The sequence below is a fragment of the Capra hircus genome, chromosome 7 (assembly GCF_001704415.2).
Source record: "Capra hircus breed San Clemente chromosome 7, ASM170441v1, whole genome shotgun sequence".
Lineage (NCBI taxonomy): Eukaryota > Metazoa > Chordata > Mammalia > Artiodactyla > Bovidae > Capra > Capra hircus.
The window spans coordinates 97,656,868-97,677,944 of NC_030814.1; the positions used below are offsets into that span (position 1 = coordinate 97,656,868).

A 21,077-nucleotide genomic window follows, 5' to 3' on the forward strand; every position below is an offset into this window, starting at 1 on the left:
GCAGTAGCACCGAATGTGCTTTTAAAGGTGAGCTTTTAAAGCCGCATTTGGGGGCCCCCCCATTCTGCAGATGTCTCAGAGCTGATGAAGCACCAGAAGGCTTCCCCCCCCACACCCAGGACAGAGGTTAAGTCCATAGGCTCTGGGGTCCAGCCACCTGGTTCCAATCCCGTGTCCACCACTGTCTAGCTCTGTAAGCTCAGGCTTCAGTTTTGACTTCATGGGCCTCATTTTCCACAATTCATGACAATAACATAAGGACATCATGAGGATTTAATGAGTAAATAAACCAGCATCAGTACTGCTTAGAAGGGTGTCTGGCACAAACAAAGTGCTCTCTAAGTGCTGGATTTTATGTCTCTTTCTTTCTCTAGTCTTGATTTTCTTCCCCTCCTAACTTCCTCCTTGGCATAGTGTCCTGTTCTCCCAGAGAAGAATCTATTTGTGGACAGTCCTCCCCCTTGAAAATTGACCTCGATAGGCTTTCCTGGCAGTTTTTCTGTGGTTGACATTGATGGGGCAGGCAATAGAAGAGGGAGGCACTTGAGGGAAAGGTTCATGGTCCTGCTGTCTAGCTTGGTGATTTAACCTAACCGTCAGACCCTGCCACCATGCACCTCCTCTCAAGGGAGACAGTGTGACTGTTTGGGAGAGAGGGAGGGAACTAAGGGTTTATCTCTACACTTCAGTGGGGTTTTCCCCTCCTGCTCCTGGAGTTTGGTGTGGGAGTCCTCCTGAGTTTCATGCTGGTTTCTGGTCCCCTGAAAACCTGTGAGTTGGAGGGAGCTTTGTCCTTCCAAAGGTACCTCTGTAGTTTCCCCCACTGGTTGATCTTGTGCTCTCTTCCCCTCTCTGGGCTACCAGGACTCTAGGACTCCACAGGCCAAGGGCATTTGAGGACAAAGCCCCCCGAGAACCAGGGCTACCCCTCCACCTTTCAGGTCATACTTAAGTCCCACTCGGTACTCACCTGCTTTCCTTCCTCACCCCTCATAGAGCAACGATGCCTCAGGGAACACTTGGAACTGGTTGTACTTCATCCCCCTCATCATCATCGGCTCCTTTTTTATGCTGAACCTCGTACTGGGTGTGCTGTCCGGGTAAGTCTCTGCTACTCCTCCCATCCCATTCCCCCACGCCATCTTTTCCCCAGGAAGAGGCCATCAAAACTTTGTTTTCATTCTCCAGGCACAGAATAGGTCTCTTCTCTTGCTTTGGGTTATTGGTCCATTATCAGCAATCCATGTACAGATGCTCAGGTTGTGCACTTTTGGGGACACCCAGTGAAGAGATTCATGGGAACTGAAGTCCAACCCAGACTTCACTCACTAAGCTTCACCCCTGGCACTGAGCTACTTCCAAAATGTAGCTCAGTGCTTTTTTGGAAGGTTTTCTCAAATTTTTCAGACCCACAACACAAAACACAAGAAAATTCTATAGAGCTTTAATTTCTATTATTTACATTAAAAAAAAATAACAGGTTGGGTTTTCCCCTTCCCTAATTTTCCAAATATAAAATTGCAGCATACAGTCAAACATGCATTTTCATAACACACATTGTACTCTACCCCCAAGATTGTTTTTCTGGCTTCATCATAAATGAGTTTAATTTTTCTCACTATAAGCCTGGGGATTGGTTTCCTGGCTCCATGGTATCGTGATAGACCCCAGCTTCTTCTAGCTTTCCATGCTGACATCCTTATTAAAGACTTTAAATCTCATGAATTCTTTATGGTGTCAAAATGGCTACTTCACACTCACAAGATAGGCATCTCACACTCCAAACAGGAAGAGGAAAAAGGGAAACCCGAAGGGTGCTATATCATGGAAGTGAGATTGCTGCAGAAATCTTCAGCTTATGTGTCTCTGGCCTAACTTTAAAAAGGGATGGAACTATTCTTTAGCCAAGAGTACAGAGAATGAGAATGGTTTACAGCCAGCAGTGGTTGGCATGACATGGTTCATGGTTTTGTGGGGGTTTTTTTCTCTAACTGGGTATAGTTGGTGGGAAACGTGGGAAGCTGGCAGAAATGCCCACTCCTAAGTATTCTGATCTTCTCCCAGAAGACCTGATTCCTCTTGTTTAAATGCACTGCCCTCCAGGGATTCTGAATCCCCACACACACACATGCGCACACTCCCTAAAATTTCTGAAACAGCCAGACCTGACTCTTCTGCGCTTCTTCAGGGAGTTTGCCAAAGAAAGGGAGCGGGTGGAGAACCGGCGGGCTTTTCTGAAGCTGAGGCGGCAGCAGCAGATTGAACGAGAGCTCAATGGGTACATGGAGTGGATCTCAAAAGCAGGTGAGGCCCTTTCATCCCGAGGCCCAAGAACTGAAATCCCATGTTATGGAGTTCACCGGGAGTCACGCATGCAGTTTGGAGATGGATGAGGGGAGGGGATAGAGGATCTGAACTGGTAGTCCCGATGTTTGGCAACAGGAATCCAGAGAGATGAAGCCAGGACATGACATAACATTATACTCGAGAGCTCTAAAACCAGACATTGGTTTAGATCCCTACTCTGCCACTGCCTAGCAATGCCCTGTGCCTCAATCTCCTAGCCTGTTAAACACAGATCATGATGGTACCTACCTCATAAAGCTGTAATCTAAGCTAAGTGCTTGAACGTCCCTGGCTGTCCAGTGGGTAAGACTCCACACTCCCACTGCAGGGAGCATAGGTTCAATCCCTGGTCAAGGAAGATCCTGCATGCCAAGTGGCCCAGCCAAAAAAAAAAAGAGAGAGAGAGAGAGAGCAGTACCTAACATATAGTAGGTATTGTACATGTTCATTTATTTGGTAATTCAGACAATTATGGGGCACCTGCTGTATGCCAGACAGTGTTCTAGACACTGAGATTTGATCTCTGCCTGCAGGGCTCTGATAGTCTAATGAGAGAGACAGAAGATAACCAAATACACATAATATTGGGTGTTGCTAAATGCTGAGAGGAAAAATAAAACAGGGTAGGAGGCAGGAAAGAGAGACAGCAGGGTGATCAGAGAGAGTCTCTCTGAGGAGGTGACCTCTGAGCAGAGACCTGGAGGAAGTGAATAAGGAAGCCATGTGGATGTCTAGGGGAAGGGCCTTCCCCCCAGAGGGAACAGCAAGTGCAAAGGCCCTGGGGTAGGAGCAGAGTGGAGTCACAGCAGGGAAGCCCGTGGGGCTGGGGCAGAGTGAGGGGGAGAGCAGGAGGAAAGGAGGATAGGGAGGTGACAGGGGTCAGATTAGGCAAGATCTTCTAAGTTGTGGTTAGGAGGTTGGTTTTTATTTTGAAGCAGGTAGGGATGATGTTGGCATTACAACTGTTGCTTAAGTGGGGCTGGGAGTCAAAACAAAGTTAGCAAGCACATCTCTGGCTGATAGAGTTGTCACTCAGCAAGGGGAGACTGGAGTGCCTGGCAGGACTCTTCTCCTTTCCCATCCAAGGGAACCCATCCCCCAGAGAGTCTTCCAGATGCTGGAGTGTAAATTAACTATGTGCTCTTGCTCTTCAGAAGAGGTGATCCTCGCCGAAGATGAAACTGATGGGGAGCAGAGGCATCCCTTTGATGGTAACTGCTCTGAACCTGGCCTGGGGGTTGGGATGGGTCCCAGGGAACACAGGAGGAGTCAGAGCTGGGGAACGGGTTGCTTCTTTCTAAGGGGCCTCCAGGGGATGGATGTTCAGGGCCCAAGTGTTGCCAAGAATTAACACAAGACTGGGTCGGGCTCAGGAAGATATGGAGAATGGTGAGACTCTGTTTCCTCAAGGGATTTCAGGACTTTTGACACAGGGTTCCTGTTTCCTGCCTGCCCTGTCTGCTTTGACCACGTGCCCAGCTTCTGCTTTGTGCCTCCATTTTCCTCATCTGGCAAATGGGCATGATAATTAACATACCTACCTGAGTTGATTGTTTATGACTATTACATTAAGTATGGCAGATAGAATGCATAGGACGGTGTCTGGCTTGGGGTCAGCCCCATCTATGTTCACTAAGTAAAATAAATAATAGTCATTTCAGGGACTTCCCTGGCAGTCCAGTGGTTGAGACTCCCTGCCTCCAATGCAAGGGCCAGAAGTTCAATACTGGGTCAGGGGACTATGCTCTCACATGCCACAAGATGCAGCCAATTTTTTTTTTTAAGTAATTTCAGCAATGGAAGTACCCTGGTGGTTGGTCCAGTGGTTAGAACTCAACGCTTTCACTACAGTGGCCCAGGTTCAATCCCTGGTTGAGGAACTAAGATCCCACAAGCCATGCACCATGGCCAAAAATAAAATTATTTCACCAAGAATCCAGACAGTTGTCTTACATTAGAAATTTGACTAGACAGAGCAATGATTGTGGATTGAAGAAACCAGGAGTGAGAAGGAAGGAAAGGAGAAGGGGCTCCATTCTAAGAGTAACAGGGATTTTACTCTTTGAGAGGAAAGACATTACCCATAAATGAAAGTGAAAGTCACTCAGTCGTGTCTGACTCTTTGCAACCCCATGGATTGTATCGTGCCAGGCTCCTTTGTTCATGGAATTCTCCAGGCCAGAATACTGAAGTGGGTAGCTGTTCACTTCTCCAGGGTATCTTCCCAACCCAGGGGTCAAACCCAGGTCTCCTGCATTGCAGGCAGATTCTTTGCCATCTGAGCCACAAGGGAAGCCCAAGAATAATGGAATGGGTAGCCTATCTCTTCTCCAGTGGATCCTCCTGACCCAGGAATCAAACCAGGGTCTCCTGCCTTGCAGGTGGATTCTTTATCAGCTGAGCTACCAGGGAATGGGGGTGTCTAAATCACTTTATTGGAAGTGTGTGCCTGAACTCACTGTCCCCTGGAGAGCTCTTGGGGTGTAGAACCTAAATATTAAGGAAAGGCTTCCACAGTCCCAGCCAGCCTGGCAAGTGTGCTAAAGGTGGGCCATTTTCATAGGAGTCTACATGTCCAATCCCAGGACTCCTAGAAGGAAAATGTTGACCAAGAGCCCAGACAGATTAAGCAGGAACTTGGTTCTCATCTTTACCTCATGGGCAAAGTCATGTAACCTCCCTAAGCTTCTGTCCCCACATCTGTGAAATGGGCATACTGTTACTTCCCATGAAACCAGACTGCCACGTGGGTGAAATCCAACAACATGGAGAAAGTCCCTAATAGAGCGCCTGGCACCCAGGGACACACGCGGTCAATGTCATTGTTATAGCAAAAAGGGTAACGTCTTTTTCTCTTGCCGTGTTTCCATTGTTGGAGCTCTGCGGAGAGCCACTATAAAGAAGAGCAAGACAGACCTGCTCAACCCCGAGGAGGCTGAGGATCAGCTGGCCGACATCGCCTCCGTGGGTAAGTCCCCCAGCTGCTGCCTGGCCGTCATTTATTACTATTACCTGTGAGATGGAGATGGGGGCTTGGAGCTGCCTGGATCGGGTCTCAATTCTGCCCATTCTCAACTGTATTTCCTGGGGCAGATGACATGATTATGGGAATAACAACAGTGCCTGTCTTCTCGTATTGTTGCAGGGAGAAGTAAAATTAAATAATGCACGTAGAAGTAAAACTAAATAACCACCGGAGCTATGTCAAGTAAAGCTAAACCACTGGACCACACTTCCCTGGTGGTCCAGTAGTTGGGAGTCTGTGCATCCACTGCAGGGGCACAGGTTCGATCCCTCGTCAGGAACTAAGATCCCACATGCCTTTTGGTCAGCCAGAAAAAAAACACATATAGCATTTAGAATACCATGTGACAGAAAAGAAGGTCCCCCTGATGTTGGCTAATATTATTCATGAGTAATGTTATTATTCATTAGTGCTCACTCGGGGGGCTACTGTTACTGAATGCCCAATTGTGAACGGGACCGAGATCAAATCCCTACCCTTGTGAAGCTTGCAGTCCAGTGCAGAAACTAGATATTAGGCAGGTAATTACAGACATAAGCTTGTGATGATAACGACACTGCAGAGGAGATGCTCCTCACTCAGCCTGCTCTGACAGAGTGGAGTGTGGTCAGAGAGGGCTTCTTGGAGGAGGTGACATTGTTCTGAGAACCGAAGGGAAGATAGGAGTTTGCCACAGCAGTGGTTGCAGAGTGAACCAGGCAGAAGGCTGTGCCCAGGCTGTTGTTGGTTATCGCCAAGGACAGAGTTTGAGGAGGGAACGTTTGTCTTTCTTTTTTGCCCCTCTTGGGTGAGCCTGTTGCTTTGACCTTCTCTAAGGAGGTTCTATTATTTTTTGAAACTGAGTCTTCATTGCTGCACTCAGGCTTTCTCTAGTTGCAGCAGGTAGGGGTCTAATCTGCATTGCGGTGTGTGGGCTTCTCCTTGTGGCAGCTTCTCTTGTGCAGCACAGGCTCTAGGGTGCTCAGCCTTGTAGCACACGGCCTCTGTAGTTCCGGCATGCAGACTCTAGGGCACAGGATTAGTAGTTGTGGTTGTCTGGCTTAATTGCTCTGGATCCTGGGTCGAACCTGTGTCCCTGCATTGACAGGCAGATTTTTATCCACTGAGCCACCAGGGGAGAAGGCAATGGCAACCCACTCCAGTACTCTTGCCTGGAAAATCCCATGGACAGAGGAGCCTGGTAGGCTGCAATCCATGGAGTCGCGAAGAGTCGGAAACGACTGAGCGACTTCACTTTCACTTTTCACTTTCATGCATTGGAGAAGGAAATGGCAACCCACTGCAGTGTTCTTGCCTGGAGAATCTGAGGGACGGTGGAGCCTGGTGGGCTGCTGTCTATGGGGTTGCACAGAGTCGGACATGACTGAAGCGACTTAGCAGCAGCAGCAGCAGAGCCACCAGGGTAGTGCCTGAAATAGCTTCCTAAAAATTCCAGTTATGAAGGGGATTCCCTGGTGGTCCAGTGGTCAGGACTCTGCACTTTCACTGCCAAAGATGCAGGTTCAGTCCCTGGTTGGGGAACTAAGATCCGACAAGTCACATGGTGGGGCCAAAAATTAAAAATTCTAGTTTATGGGGCCTCCCTTGTGGCCCAGTGGTAAAGAAACCACCTGCCAATACAGGAGACATGAGTTCGATCCCTGGTCTGGGACGATCCCACATGCCGAGGAGCAACTAAGCCTGTGCACCACAACTTTTGAAGTCTGTGAGCCTTAGAACCCATGCTCCGCAACGAGAAGCCACCACAGTGAAAAGCCAGCAACTCGAGAGTAGTCCCCACTCACTGCAACTAGAGAAAGCTGGTGCAGCAACAAAGACCCAGCACGACCTAAATAAATAAGTGATTTTTTTTTTTAAGTCTAAGTATGAAGAGTGGATGAGAGAGCTTCCAGGCAGAGGAAGTAACAGGAGACTCTGAGAGGAGCAGACATTAAGGCTGAATGGGTATCGTGTGGATGGAGTATAGAGGCAAGGCCGGGGGAGGGAATTCAAAATAAACACGTGTTTTAGGGAATTCCCTGTCAGCCCAGTGGTTAGGACTCCGGACTTCTATTGCAGAGGATACAGGTTTGAGCCCTGGCTGGGGAACTAAGATCCCACAAACTGAACAGCACGGCCAAAAATTAAAATTAAAATGTATTTGTGTTTCTAATCCCTAGGAACCAACTTCTTCATACTCAGGTTGCTTCACTCACCCCTAGTTTATAAGCTTACTGCTGAGTTTCAACATGATTTCCATGCCATCCCACGCCCCAGAGGGTGGCCGCACTGTGGCCTGCTCAGCCTTAGCCTTATTAGATGGTATTTGTTTCCAATTTTTACCTTTACGAGGAGCACTGCTGGGAGCGTTTACGTACAGTGACTCCTCCCACCCTTTGGGAGAATTTCTTTGGGGATAATTATAGGATCAAAGATACTAACAGCTTTTCAACTCATTATTCACAGAGCTGTTCTGAGTTTCAAAAACATTGAACCCATTTATAAACCTGCCAAGTATGCAGACGCTTATGGACTCTCCCACCCTGGCCATTGCCTATTACGTGTTTAATTTCCTTTCTGGATAAATCAATTTGTAATGATACCTTAAAGCTTGTTTTCATTTGCATTTTTAATTTCTAGCCATAACACTCTTTTTCCTCGTAATGATGAACAAATCCTGCTTCCACTTGTGGATACGTCTGCTTCTGTCCTTCCAGAAAATTCAAGAATCAGGGTGCTCCGTCATTGCCCTGTGCGTTTGATTGGTTACATCTGTCCCACAACTCTCCCGTTTAAGTTGCCCAATTTTCTAATCGGTTACGTTGAATTTTGATAGGCAGACATTTTTGTCTGTACCACATTTATTAAATGCCAGGCACTGAAAACATGGGGTACCCAAGTCAAGCTCTCCTCAATGGATGAGACTGAGTTGTTCAGCCACTAAGTTGTGTCCAACTTTGCGACCCCACGGACTGCAGCGTGCCAGGCTTCCCTGTCCTTCACTATCTCTGGGAGTTTGCTCAGACTCATGTCCATTGAGTCGGTGATGCCATCCAACCATCTCCCCTGTTCTTAATTAACAGGGAGATACTATTTGTCATCAGTCCTTCTAGAAAAGATGAAGTATTACTACCCAATGTTGGCAAAGACGTGAAAAAATGGGCATAGCCTTATGCTGTTGGCAGGAATGTAGTTTGCAGTATTTTCTGATGTATGGTTGGGCATTATTTAATTGTTGATGTTTATATTCTTTGACCTAGAATTTCTGCTTCAAAAGATTTCTTCATTTATGCCAAAGATCTATGTACCAGACTCTTCTTAGCAGCACTCTTTCTGGTAGTCAGAAAAGTAAAAATTAGAAACAACCCATGTGCCCCAGAGTAGGGAGGTGGTTAAAGAAATTATATAGCATTTATATACCATCGAATACTCTGCTGCCAGGAAAAAGAATGGAGCTGTTATGGCATGGAAAGATGTCTGAAATATATTTTTTGGTGAAAAAATAGCAAGTTGTACAACGCCGTGTGAAATATGTGGCCTCGTTTTTAAAACAATATTAAGAAATGTGAGAGGTACTTAAAGATGTGGAAACTGAAGGGATTGCAGAGGATTTTCACTTTCTTCATGACGTTTTCCTGAAATGAGTGAATTAGTGACAGGCATTACTTTTAAAATTTTTATTTATATCGGGCCTTAGTTGCAGTACACAGGATCTTTGTTGCATCATGCAGAATCTTCCGGTACAGCACACAGACTCTTTGGTTATGGCATGTGGGATCTTAGTTCCCCGACCAGGGATGAAACTCCCGTCCCCTGCATTGCAAGGCAGGTTCTTAACCACTGGAGCCCTAGGGAAGTCCCCAGGCATTACTTTTGAAATCAGAAAAAAATAATTAGATAAATTTAAAGTTACTTAAAAGAAACAGAGTCTTAATTGTACATGCGTGCTAAGTCATTTCAGTCTTGTCTGACTCTTTGTGACCCTATGGACTGTAGCCCGCCAGGCTCCTCTGTCCATGGGATTCTCCAGGCAAGAATATTGGAGTGAGTTTCTATGCCCTCCTACAGGGGATCTTTCCAACCCAGGGATCGAACCTGTGTCTCTTACATCTCCTGAATTGGCAGGCAGGTTCTTTACCACTAGCGCCACCTGGGAAGCCCACAGAGTCTAATTATAAAGCGTCTAAAGGCTGTACAAGGCAGGGAGGAATTTGTCTGGTGGAAAAGTACACAGGATCTTCGTTGCATCATGCAGAATCTCTCGGTACAGCACACAGACTCTCTCGTTACGGCTTGTGGGCTTAGTTGAAAAGAGGCGTTTTTTAAAACTCGGCTTTGTATGGAATGGGGAGAGTGTTATCAGTTCGCTGGGGTGACCATAATAAAATAGCACAGACTGGGTGATTTAATTGTTTAAAAACAGAAGCTCAACTTCCTCCTTGTCCTGGAGGCCGGAAGTCCAAGATCAGGGTGTTCTGAGGACTGGTTTCTGGGGGGGACTGTCTCCTGCTTGCAGGTGGGCATCTTCCTGTGTCCTCAGTCTCTCCTCCGTGTGTGTTGTGACCTAATCTTCTCTTCTTATAAGGACGCCAGTCATAGAGGATTAAGGCCCACCCTGACAATCTCATTTTAATTGAATTATGTCTTTTCGAACTTACTTATTTGGGCTGTGCTGGGTCTTCATTGCTGTGCCAGGGCTTCCTCTGGCTGCAGCGAGCGGGGGCCGCTCTCCAGCTGCGGTGCGCAGGCTTCTCATTGCTGTGACGTCCCCCTTGTTGCAGAGCACGGGCTCTAGGCATGCGGGCTTCAGTAGTTGCAGCTCACGGGCTTAGTTGCCCCATGGAATGTGGAATCTTCCCAGACCAGGGATCGAACCCTTGTTCGCTGCCACTAGACCATCAGGGTAGTCCTAATTTAATTACTTCTTAAAAGGCCCTATCTCCAAAGACAGTTGCAATTCAGAGACACCTGAGGGGCAGGCGGGGGTTGGAACTTCAGTCTATGAATTTAGGGGATGATATGGTACGGCTCCTAACGAGGGGATAGTGAGAATGACCCTGAAAGCCACGGTGGATTCACAGAGGGTCTCTCTGTGGCTGACCTAAGAAAACTTGGAGAACCCATGTTCAAGGCTGGCATTTGATGAACATGTGATAAAAGGAAGATAAGAAACCAAAGTAGAAAGCTGTCAGACTGAATAAGGACCAACGCTGTCCCGCGGCACCTCTGTTAAGAAAGCAGCTGAGGGCTTCCCTGGTGGCTCAGTGGTAAAGAATCTGCCTGGCAGTGCAGGAGACACAGGTTCAATCCCTGGCCCAGGAAGATCCCACACGCCATGCAGAACCTAAGCCTGCATGCCACAACTGTTGAGCCTGTGCTCTGGAGCCCAGCTATTGAGCCCACGTGCTGCAACTGCTGAAGCTTGGGTGCCCCAGAGCCCATGCTCCACAACAAGGGAAGTCACTGCAATGAGAAGCTCACGCACTGCAAGGAAGAGTCGACCCCACTCGCTGCAACTCGAGAAAAGCCCCCGCAGCAACAAAGACCCAGCATGGCAAAAAAATAAATAAATAAATAAATAAACTTATTTCTGAAAAAGAAAGAAAGAAAGCAGGTTGACTTTCAACTTTGTCAATAGGTTTAAAACACAGGCCAGTGGCTTGGTCTCCCAGGACAAGGTTTGCTACAGGCAAACCCACCTAAAGCCAGCTCCCTTGCCTGGTAGCTCAGAAATCCACAGGAAGGGGCTCCTATGCTGGCAGAGACTTCCTAAAGAATCCTGAGAGAGACCTCTGAAATTCCAGGGCTCTGGCAAGGAGACACCTTCTCCTTTATTTCTCTCTGTAAAATAATAACGTGTTTCAAAGTCAGGCGGGAACATGTGGCATTTTGCCCTCGTATTATTTTGCCCAGTAAATGCTGTCTTTAAGATCTTTTTTGTATAGTTCTGTGTATTCTTGCCACCTCTTCTTAATATCTTCTGCTTTTGTTAGGTCCATACCATTTCTATCCTTTCCTGTACCCATCTTTGCATGATATATTCCCTTGGTATCTCTAATTTTCTTGATGAGATCTCTAGTCTTTCCCATTCTTTTGTTTTCCTCTATTTCTTATAATTGATGATTCTACCATGCTATCAGTTGGTAAACATATCACAAAACGGTCTCATATAGGGACTTCCCTGGTGGTCCAGTGGTTAAGAATCTACATTCCAATGCAGGGGACACGGGTTCAGTCCCTGATCAGGGAACTAAGATCCCAGTGCCACGAGGCAACTAAAACCCGAGTGCTTGCAACTGGAGAAGCCTGTGTGCCTCAATGAAAACCAAGAGAAGCCGAAAAATAAAAATTATCTCATGTAGAGTTCATCAGCTAAACGTGAAATATGGACCTAGTGCCGTCACTAGGAAAAGTTGAACCATGAATGGAATCTGCCATCACGACACCAGTACTTCAGGAAAATCAGATTCCCTGTAGGTATTTTAAGGACAGAAGTTCAGTGTGGGCTGTGTTCATTTGCTAGGGCAGCTGTCACAAAGTATCACAAGCTGGGTGGCTTAAAACAACAGAAATGTATTCTCTCACAATTCTGGGGACCAGAAGTCCAAGTGGAGATCAAGATGTTGGCAAGGGCTGTGCTGCCTCTGAGGACTTCGGGGACAATCTGCCCCCATGCTTTTCTTTTAGCTTCTGGTGTTGTCGGCAGTCCTGGGCTCCCTTTGGCTTTCGCTCACCTCGTTCCAGGTTCTGATCCTGTCATCACGTGGTCCTTTCCTGCGTGTCCCCTTGTCTCTTCTCCTCTTATAAGATTACCAGTCGTTGGATTAAGGCCCACTCCAATCAGGTCTGACTTCATCTTAATTTGATGGCATCTGCAAAGACCCTATTTGCAAAAAATGTCATATTCATGGCTACGGGGGGTTCAGACTTCAACCCATTACTCGAGCTCTCTTTTTTGTTTTTTAGCTGTGCTGGGTCTTCGTTGCTGCGAGGGCTGGTCTCTTGTTGTGGCAAATGGGGGCCTCTCTCCAGCTGCAGTGTGAGGCCTTCTCATTGCGAGGGCTTCTCTTTGCAGGGGCTTCTCTGATTGTGAACCACAGGCTCTAGAGTGTGAGGGCTTCCGTAGTCATGGCACGTGGACTCCAGAGCACAGGCTCAACAGTTGTGCCACGTGGACTTCGTTGCTCCGCAGCCTGTAGGATCTTCCCAGACCAAGGACCGAACCTGTGTCCCCCGCACGGGCAGGTGGATTCTTTCCCTCTGAGCTATCAGAGAAGCCATCGACACACTTCTTCAATGGACAGTTCAACCCACAACTTGGGAAGCACCTATTCCAATTCACCAAGAATTCGAAGGGCATATAAATTGCCAAAAATCCTGTAACTAAGCCTTAGTGGTGGCCTACTGCTATCCCCACTGTGAAATATTCCGGACTAAGACTGGCCACCTCTGACTTTTGGCTCTTTGAATGCAGCTGATCTGAGCAAAATGTATTCCACACTCACACATTAGATTTGAAATACTTTAGCTCCAATACTTTGGCCACCTGATCCATAGAGTTGACTCATTGGAAAAGACCCTGATGCTTGGAAAGATTGAAGGCAAAAAGAAAAGGGAGCGGCAGAGGATAAGATGGTTAGATAGCATCACTGAACTCAACCAACATGAATCTGAGCAAACTCCAAGAGACAGTTAAGGACAGAGGAGCCTGGCGTGCTGCAGTCCATGAGATCTCAAAGAGTTAGACACGACTTAGTGACTAAACAATGTAAAGATTTGGAATACTTGGTACCAAAAAAAAAAGAGTGTAAAATATATTTTTAATAGACTTCTGTACTAATTCCACATTGAAATTGATATCTGAGATATATGGTGTTTCATAAAATAGTTTATTAAAATTATTGCCTGCAAATTTTCAGACCATGGAAGAAAAGTAGAGACAAGAGTGTACAGAAAAAGGGGACTTTTCTGGTGGTCCAGTGGTTAAGACTCTATGCTTCCACTGCAGGGCACAAGTTCAATCCCTGGTCAGGGAACCAAGATTCTACATGCCCCGAGGTGCGGCCAAAAAAAAAAGGGGGGGTATTGACAAAGGGAGCATGGGTCAGAGGGAGTATAAGATGCAGTGGATAGAGGAGACAGCACAGAGCTGGCACAGGGCCTGGCACAGAGCAGGCATTCAATTAATAGTCACCTTCCTCTCCTTTCTTGATGCGTGGATGCCTATTATGGGATGTGTCTCCAGGCCCCGTGATCAGGAGAGACTTCCTCCATGAGTTGGCATGTGAACAGTCTTGATTTTCACTCTTGCAGTTGTAGAAAAAGACTTTTATGTCCAATAAGCATGTGCCAGCATCGTGTTGGGGCTTCCCAGGTAGCTCAGTGGTAAAGAATCCTCCTGCCAAGCGGGAGACGCGAGGTCAATCCCTGTGTCAGAAAGATCCCCTGGAGAAGAAAATAGCAACCTACTCCAGTATTCTTGCCTGGGAAATCCCATGGACAGAGGAGCCTGGCAGGCTACAGTCCATGGGATCGCAAAGAGTCGGATAGGACTTAGTGGCTGAGCGTGCATGCAGCGTCGCCTTAGGGTTAGTTTTAAAATATTTATTTACCTATCTGTTCGTTTGGCAGTACCAGGTCTTAGTTGCCCCATGCAGGATCTCTTAGTGGAGGCGTGTGAACTCCCAGTTGTGGCTTGTGGTATCTAGTTCCCTGACCAGGGATCAAACCCGGGCTCCTGCATTTGGAGCTCCTGCATCTTAGCCACTGGACCACCAGGGAAATCCCTGTTAGGGTGCATTGACTCATTGATTTTTCCCAATGGCCCAGTGAGGTGGGAGGCACTGGAGTCCCAGGACACATGGTAACTTGCCCAGGGTCACCTGCCCAAGGTCACTCTGTGGTTGGTGATGGAGCTGAGCTTTCACGTGGCTCCAGGAGAAGGTCAGGGACCTCCTGCCCCATGTGATTGCCAAACCTTGTGGACGCCTGTGGATCTGTGTACATCTTTGGGAGCCCAAAGAACCAGAAATGTCTCAACTGGGAAGGGCTGTGAAGAGCCACCTTGGGGTTCCCAATGCCCATGGGATCACACAGGGGATGGACATGAAGGGAGAGTCCAGCCACCAAGCCTGTCCAGCTGCCGCTGGGCAGGCGTGTGGTTGCTTGCTCATGGCCACAGGTTCCAGCAGTGAGTGCAGTGTGGTGGCTGCAGGCCAGAGTGCAACAGGCTCTAAACTGACCTGAAGCTTCTTAGTCAATTACTGGGCTCCCCTCAGCCTCTGTTTTCTTGGGGTATAAATGGAGGTTAGTGATGGTCCCTATTTCCTAAGGTTGTGATGAGGAGCTTACTGTGTAAACTGCACCCCCCACAGTGCCTGTTAAATGTTCGATAAACGTCAGCCGTTATTTTCATTCATGAGAAGCTGAAATCCATATTTGTATGGAAAGTCTCCCAGTTTTTAAATGCAGACCAATAATTTCAACCTTCACAAGTCTCAGATGAACCAGTATGGCCCCTGGGGTGCCAACTCACAACCTCTGTTTAGAATTTTGCTAATAGGAAGTGGCATCCTGAGAGATGTCTTCTGGGTTTGGCTGGTGTGAGGGTGATGAACAGTGCTTCATGGATTAATGTGTAAATGAGCAAATGAATGAATGGATGGATGGATGGATATGTGAATAAATGATGAAAGACGAAGTGAATGGATGGGAGCCTCTCTGGTGGTACAGTGGTTAAGACTCTGCGCTTCCATTGCAGAGGCCACGGGTTCGATCCCTGGTAGGGGAACTAAGATTCCACATGTGGCATAGTGTGGCAAATTTTAAAAATAAATAATTTTTAAAAAAACAGAAATGAATGAGCACACTAATGAATAAATGAAAGAATGAATGCGCCCGTGAAGAATAATACACTAATGGGTGCAATGGAAGGTTTTCAAGAAGAGATGTTTTAGAACATAAAATCAATCTATGTGAAACTGAGCCCTGAGCCTCCCCCACAAACCTGTACATTCTCAGTGGATGACAGCTTTCTCCCTCCTGGGGCTCAGGCCAAAAACCTTGGCTTCTCCCTCTCCTCCACCCACACTTGGTCCATCAACAAATGTTGAAATAAACCTTAAATAATAATAACCCCAGGGCTTCCCAGGTGGCTCAGTGGGTTAAAGAATCCGCCTGCCAATGCAGGGAACATGGGTTCGATCCTTGGTCCAGGAAGATCCCTCATGCCTTGGAGCAACAAAGCCTGTGTGCCACAACTATTGAGCCTGTGCTCCACGGCAAGACAAGCCTGCACACCACAACGAGGAGTAATCCCCCACTCGCTGCAGCTAGAGGAAGCCTGAGCCGCAATGAAGACCCAGCGCAGCCAAAAATAAACAATAGATAAAACTGAAGATAATGATACACCCCACATCGGCCCAGCCTGCCTCCTTCTCAGCCACCATGGAGTCCAGCCCTGGTTATCATCTGTCTGGACTGGAGCAGTCATCCCCGCTCTGCTCCTCCCTTGCCTTCTACGGTCTGTTCCACGCCACAGCAGCCAGAGGACGCCTGTGAACCCCTGAGTCAAGTCACGCCCCTCTTGCCTCCATGTCTCCCGCTTCACTCAAAACAAAAGCCCCAGTTGTCCCTGCGGCCCCCAGGGCCCTTCAGAACCTGCCAAGACCCACCCCCCTGCCCTCACCTCCTCCTTTTTCTCACCTGAACCACTTCACTCCAGCCATACTGTTCTCTTTATGCTGTTCCCCAAATCCTTCAGGCAGGCATATTCCTACCTCAGGGCCTTTCCACTTGCTGTTTCTTTCCTCTGCCTAAGACACTAAGGTGACTCAGCCCAACCCCTTCACCTTAACCCCTTGGTTTAATGCTGCAGCTTGCCCAGTGGTCCCTCCTAGGGCTCCAGGTCCCCTTATTTGGCTCTGCTTTCTCTTTTTTCCAAAGCACTTTGCACCTTCCATCACACTATTAATTTATTACTTTTATTTATGTTTGAGTTGCACGTGGGCTTTCTCTAGTTACGGTGAGCAGGGGCTACTCTTCATTTGGTTCGGGGGCTTCTCATTGTGGTGACGTCTCTTGTTGCAGAGCACAGGCTTCAGCAATTGCAGCAGGTGGGCTCTAGGGTACACGGGCTTCGCTAGTGGTGGCACACGACTTAGTTGCTGTGCAGCATGTGGAATGCTCCCGGACCAGGTATTGAACTCAAGTCCCCTGCACTGGCAGGCGGATTCTTAGCCAGTGGACCACCAGAGAAGTCCTACTTATTATGTTACATTTGTTCTCTGGCTCCCACACTGGAGTATCCCTCCCAGGAGTGCAGGACTCTGTTAACATGTATCCTGAACACCTGGGACAGAGCCTGGCATAGTAGGTGCTTTGTAAATGCTTAAGAGCAAAAATACATGTGAGCAGAGGGCACAGCTGGCTCATTCTTTGGTGATTATTTTTAAAGTGAAGTGTCCATGGTAAACCATACCTCCTCCTGGAGGCTTTCCAAGAACGGTGCGTGCAGCTCTGCCGCCTGCCTCTGCACTGGGAGTCCTGAGCAGAGGTTCCAGCCTTACCCCACCCTGTAGCATGACCCCTAGAGTGATCAGACAGTGCCTGGAGAGGGAGGTACAGAAAGATGACTCCAGCAATAGACAGCCATCAGCCTCCCCATTCTGAGCCGTGCCATGCCATGCTCAGTCACTTCAGTCATTTCTGACTCTTTGCAAGCCCGTGGGCTCTAGTCCACCAGGCTCCTCTGTCTAAGGCATTTTCCTGGCAAGAATACCAGAGTGGGTTGCCATGCCTTCCCAACCCAGGGATTGAACCCACATCTGCCTTCCTTGCAGATAGTTTCTTTACTCCTGAACGACCAAGGAAGCCCCCCAGCCACCACATCCTGAGCACTCATTGGTTATTTCTAGCACTGTTATTTTCAGGGACATCACCTTCTCATAAGTTCCATCTCTGGAAAGCTAAGCCCATGAGTCATAATGGTTCCCGGGGGCTTGCCTGCTGGGGAAGCTAACGGGTTCCCTGGCCAAAATCCGTGCCTGGGCCACTCATCGGTTAATTTCCTCTGCAGGAACACCCTGACATTCTCCATCCTTTCCCTGGCAGGGTCTCCCTTCGCCCGAGCCAGCATTAAAAGTGCCAAGCTGGAGAACTCAACTTTTTTTCACAAAAAGGAGAGGAGGATGCGTTTCTACATCCGCCGCATGGTCAAAACTCAGGCCTTCTACTGGACTGTGCTCAGTCTGGTAGCCCTCAACACGCTGTGTGTCGCTATTGTTCACTACAACCAGCCCGAGTGGCTCTCCGACTTCCTCTGTGAGTACCGCCTGGCCCCGCCCCCACCAGCTCCCTGATCCCTTCCTCACGCCCTTTCTCTGGTTCTCTTTCTTTGCCAGTATGTGTTCCCACTTTCCCCTTTCGCTTGGGCCTGTTTATAACTGGAGATCGGGCTGAAGTTCCTGCTGCCTCAGTGACAGAACCCAATTTGCAGGAGGGGGGTGCGCCTGAGAGCTGGAAGCTGGAATTTGGGCCATCAGACACATGATCGCTTTCTAGGAAAGGCACATGGAGGTGCATTGAAATAAAGACAGAGAGGGTCAGACTGCAAGACAGCCAGAGAGAGAAACATACATAGAATTTCTAGGTGCATTTCTGGGAATCAAATTTATGGTTGAGAGATGAAGGTGCATTAGAGACAAAACAAGTAACCTGTATGTTGTACTCATCCCTTCTTCTCATTTCTCTCTGCTGCTTCTCTTTTCTTTCAAACCTTCTGATTCTTTCCCCTTTCCTCTCCTGTTCTTTTTGACGCCCTTATGTCTCGGATTCATTCCTAGACGATAGCCACCAACAACTGTGAGATCATCTTGCTCCTGCAGTGAGAACCAGGATTTCCAAGACTTTGCCCTTCTGGGCCTATTCCCAAATTTCAGGAATTAACATGAGATAGTGTCAAAATTGTTGACCACGTTGGGAGAGAAGCAGGAAAAGAGGGGTGATCTATGAGCAGGGCTTAAAAAGTAAAGAGCTCTGAGAAATCAACAAGAGTAGTGGCTGGAAAGTGAGGAAGGCAATTTGTTGCCTTGGCTCTGGCCTATGGGCCCCAAGTGAGGACTCCTCAAAACCTTTTTGCCTGCTGGTTGCCCTCCTCCTGCATCTTTTGGCTTGTCTGAATTAGGTCTGTAGATTCTCTGCCCTTCTGACCTGGTTCAGAATTGACCCACGCAACCACTGGAGAAATCAAGTCCTCAGCCTCACGAGGCCTGGGTGTCTGGTCCAGGTCATCGTCTCCTTGTAACCCTTATTGTTCCCAGTCAGGTTGGCTGACCACCCCCCCACCCAGGACACTCCCCAGGGGCCAGTTCTCCTTCTGAGAGCCCTGACCTAGTTCCAACCTTAGTAATTGCATTTGGTCCCCCTGGAGTCTCTTATAAATGAGAACTATTTACTTTTTGTCTTAACCTCCTCGGATAGCCTATTTTTAATCTCCCATATTCTCCCCACTAATCACCTTGCTCTGTCTGTCCTGGTTCGGGAACAGGGGGTTGAGACTTCCTGCCTGGGGCCTCTCTGTCTATAAACATCCTTTAATTATCAATTTCCAGTTGAGAAAACTGTGACACAGAGAGGTTAAGTAACTTGCCCAGAGTCACACAGCTACTTAATGATGTAGCCAGGATGTGAACCCAAGCTATATCTGATGGTCCCTCCCTGCCACGATCATCAGGTAACCTGGTTCTCAGTGCCTGCCCTGCCCCCCACTCTCCATGTGACCTTGGACAAATTATTACCATTATCCATCAAATGAAGACATCTTCAATTATCGCTGCTGCCGTTTAGTTGCTAGATGTGTCTGACTCTTTGCGACCCCATGGACTGTAGCCTGCCAGGTTCCTCAGTCCATGGGATTTCCCAGGCACGAACAATGGAGTGGGGGCTTCCCTGGTGGCCAGTGGTTAAGAATCTGCCTTCCAATGCGAGGGACACGGGTTCCATCCCTGATCAGGGAACTAAGATCCTACCTGCCATAGGGCAAATAAGCCCATGCTCCACAAGTAGAGAGAAGCCCCCACACATAACTAAGACCTAGCACAGCCAAATAAATAAGTAAATAATTAAAAAAAAAAAAAGAACAATGGATTGGGTTGCCATTTCCTTCTTCAGGAGATCTTCCACACCCAGGGATTGAACTTAGGTCTCCTGCTTGGCAGGCAGCCTCTTTACCACTGAGCGACCTCTTCAATTATATGGCACTCTTGTATTCTTATTTTATGTACCAGTAAGAAATGAAACAATGCTGCCATCTAAACTAGGGCATGCTGATTTTAAGTTACACCCCAGTTTCGGAGATGTCAAAACATGAACAAAAATATGTGTCTTGTAATCGATGAAGTGTAGTCGTTTCTCTGGGTCTCACATTTGTCTTCTATACTTGGGAGAAATTGGATTTGATGACCCTAAAACTTCTTCCAGATCCACCAGTGCTTAGAGATCAGTAATTCTCTCAGGTCTTGTGCATCACCAACTCTCATGATTCCATGGTAACTGGGGAACAAGCATCTTGGAAACTCTTACGTCCTCCTCGAATTTCTTCTTGGGGCTTTTGGAATGCTTCAGATGTTACAGACAGATTTCCTCACTGACATTTCAGTCTTGAGGGCCCTGGAGACCCTGGAGTTTCCCTCAGACACTGAAAGCTCCCTGGGGTCCTAAAACTAAGGGAAAGCTCAATAATCGGGAATGAGTGGGAAAGACCTTGACAAGTCAGTTCAAATCACCTCTTAAAAGAAGGATATAGAGACTTCCTCGTTGGCCCAGTGGCTGAGACTCGGCACGCCCAGTGCAGATGGTCAGGGATCCAGATCCCACGTGCTGCAACTAAGACCCAGTACAGCCCAGTAAATAAGTAAATTTATTGAAATCGACTTAAGAATGATATACTGCGGAATTCCCCGGTGGTCCAGTGGTGAGAACGCAGCAGTTTCACTGCTGAGGGCCCAGGTTCAGTCCCTGGTCAGGGAACTAAAGTCCCACAAGCTGCGCGGTGCAACCGATAGAATAAAATCATAAAGAACTAGAAAAAAGTCTTATGCCATTTTAAAAAAGAGTGATATGAGTGATATAGCAAATACTCTTCACCTTCAAACAGAGCTAGCTATGTGACCAGAATGGAATTCTTAGAAGTTTGAGGCCTCTGTCTTCGATTTCTGTATGCTTTCTCCCTCTCAGACTCTCTCCTTACCTCTCCTTCCCCTTCGAAAGGTGACTGCTCATGCCCTTCCTGACCACTCATCTTCCTACCCCACCAAGAAAGCCCTCTCAGAAAAGGAACTGCTATTAACCATGTCTTTGCTGGAGCGAACAAATACTCATAGTTTACTCTTCCCAAGGCAAAATTTTCACCATTATGCATTCTCATCAAAAAAACAAAAGGCTTTGTCTGACATCAAGACTTTTAGACATTAGCAAGACAGGATTTCTAGGGGACATCCAATGAGTTTTCCTAGCTGGGAGAAAAGCCATGCCTTAGATTGGTTGCCTGTGGCACTCCCAACTAAGTCCCTAACACAAGGATTACAAATAGGACACTGTTATGATTTCTATTAACAGTTCTATTATTCCTTTGGAGCTCAAGCATATAAAAGCAGTTGAGTCATAATTCTTGTGTATTATTACATACTTCTTAGTAATAGCACTTTGTTAGTTATCGAGTTAGTCAATT

The 21,077-nt window shown here is 47.5% G+C and overlaps 1 protein-coding gene across 18 annotated transcripts in view; it reads left to right on the forward strand.

The window, feature by feature from the left end:
- CACNA1A (calcium voltage-gated channel subunit alpha1 A) overlaps window positions 1-21,077 on the forward strand; it is a 250,975-nt gene that overhangs the window by 136,292 nt on the left and 93,606 nt on the right. For 13 of the 18 annotated variants that reach the window (XM_018051221.1, XM_018051220.1, XM_018051232.1 and 10 more), the window contains 5 exons: window positions 997-1,100; window positions 2,189-2,304; window positions 3,501-3,557; window positions 5,222-5,314; window positions 17,462-17,671. In XM_018051221.1, coding sequence (XP_017906710.1) covers window positions 997-1,100; window positions 2,189-2,304; window positions 3,501-3,557; window positions 5,222-5,314; window positions 17,462-17,671 — 580 coding nt within the window. The remainder of the gene's footprint in view (window positions 1-996; window positions 1,101-2,188; window positions 2,305-3,500; window positions 3,558-5,221; window positions 5,315-17,461; window positions 17,672-21,077) is intronic. The other 5 variants (XM_018051223.1, XM_018051227.1, XM_018051230.1 and 2 more) reach the window with 2 other exon arrangements.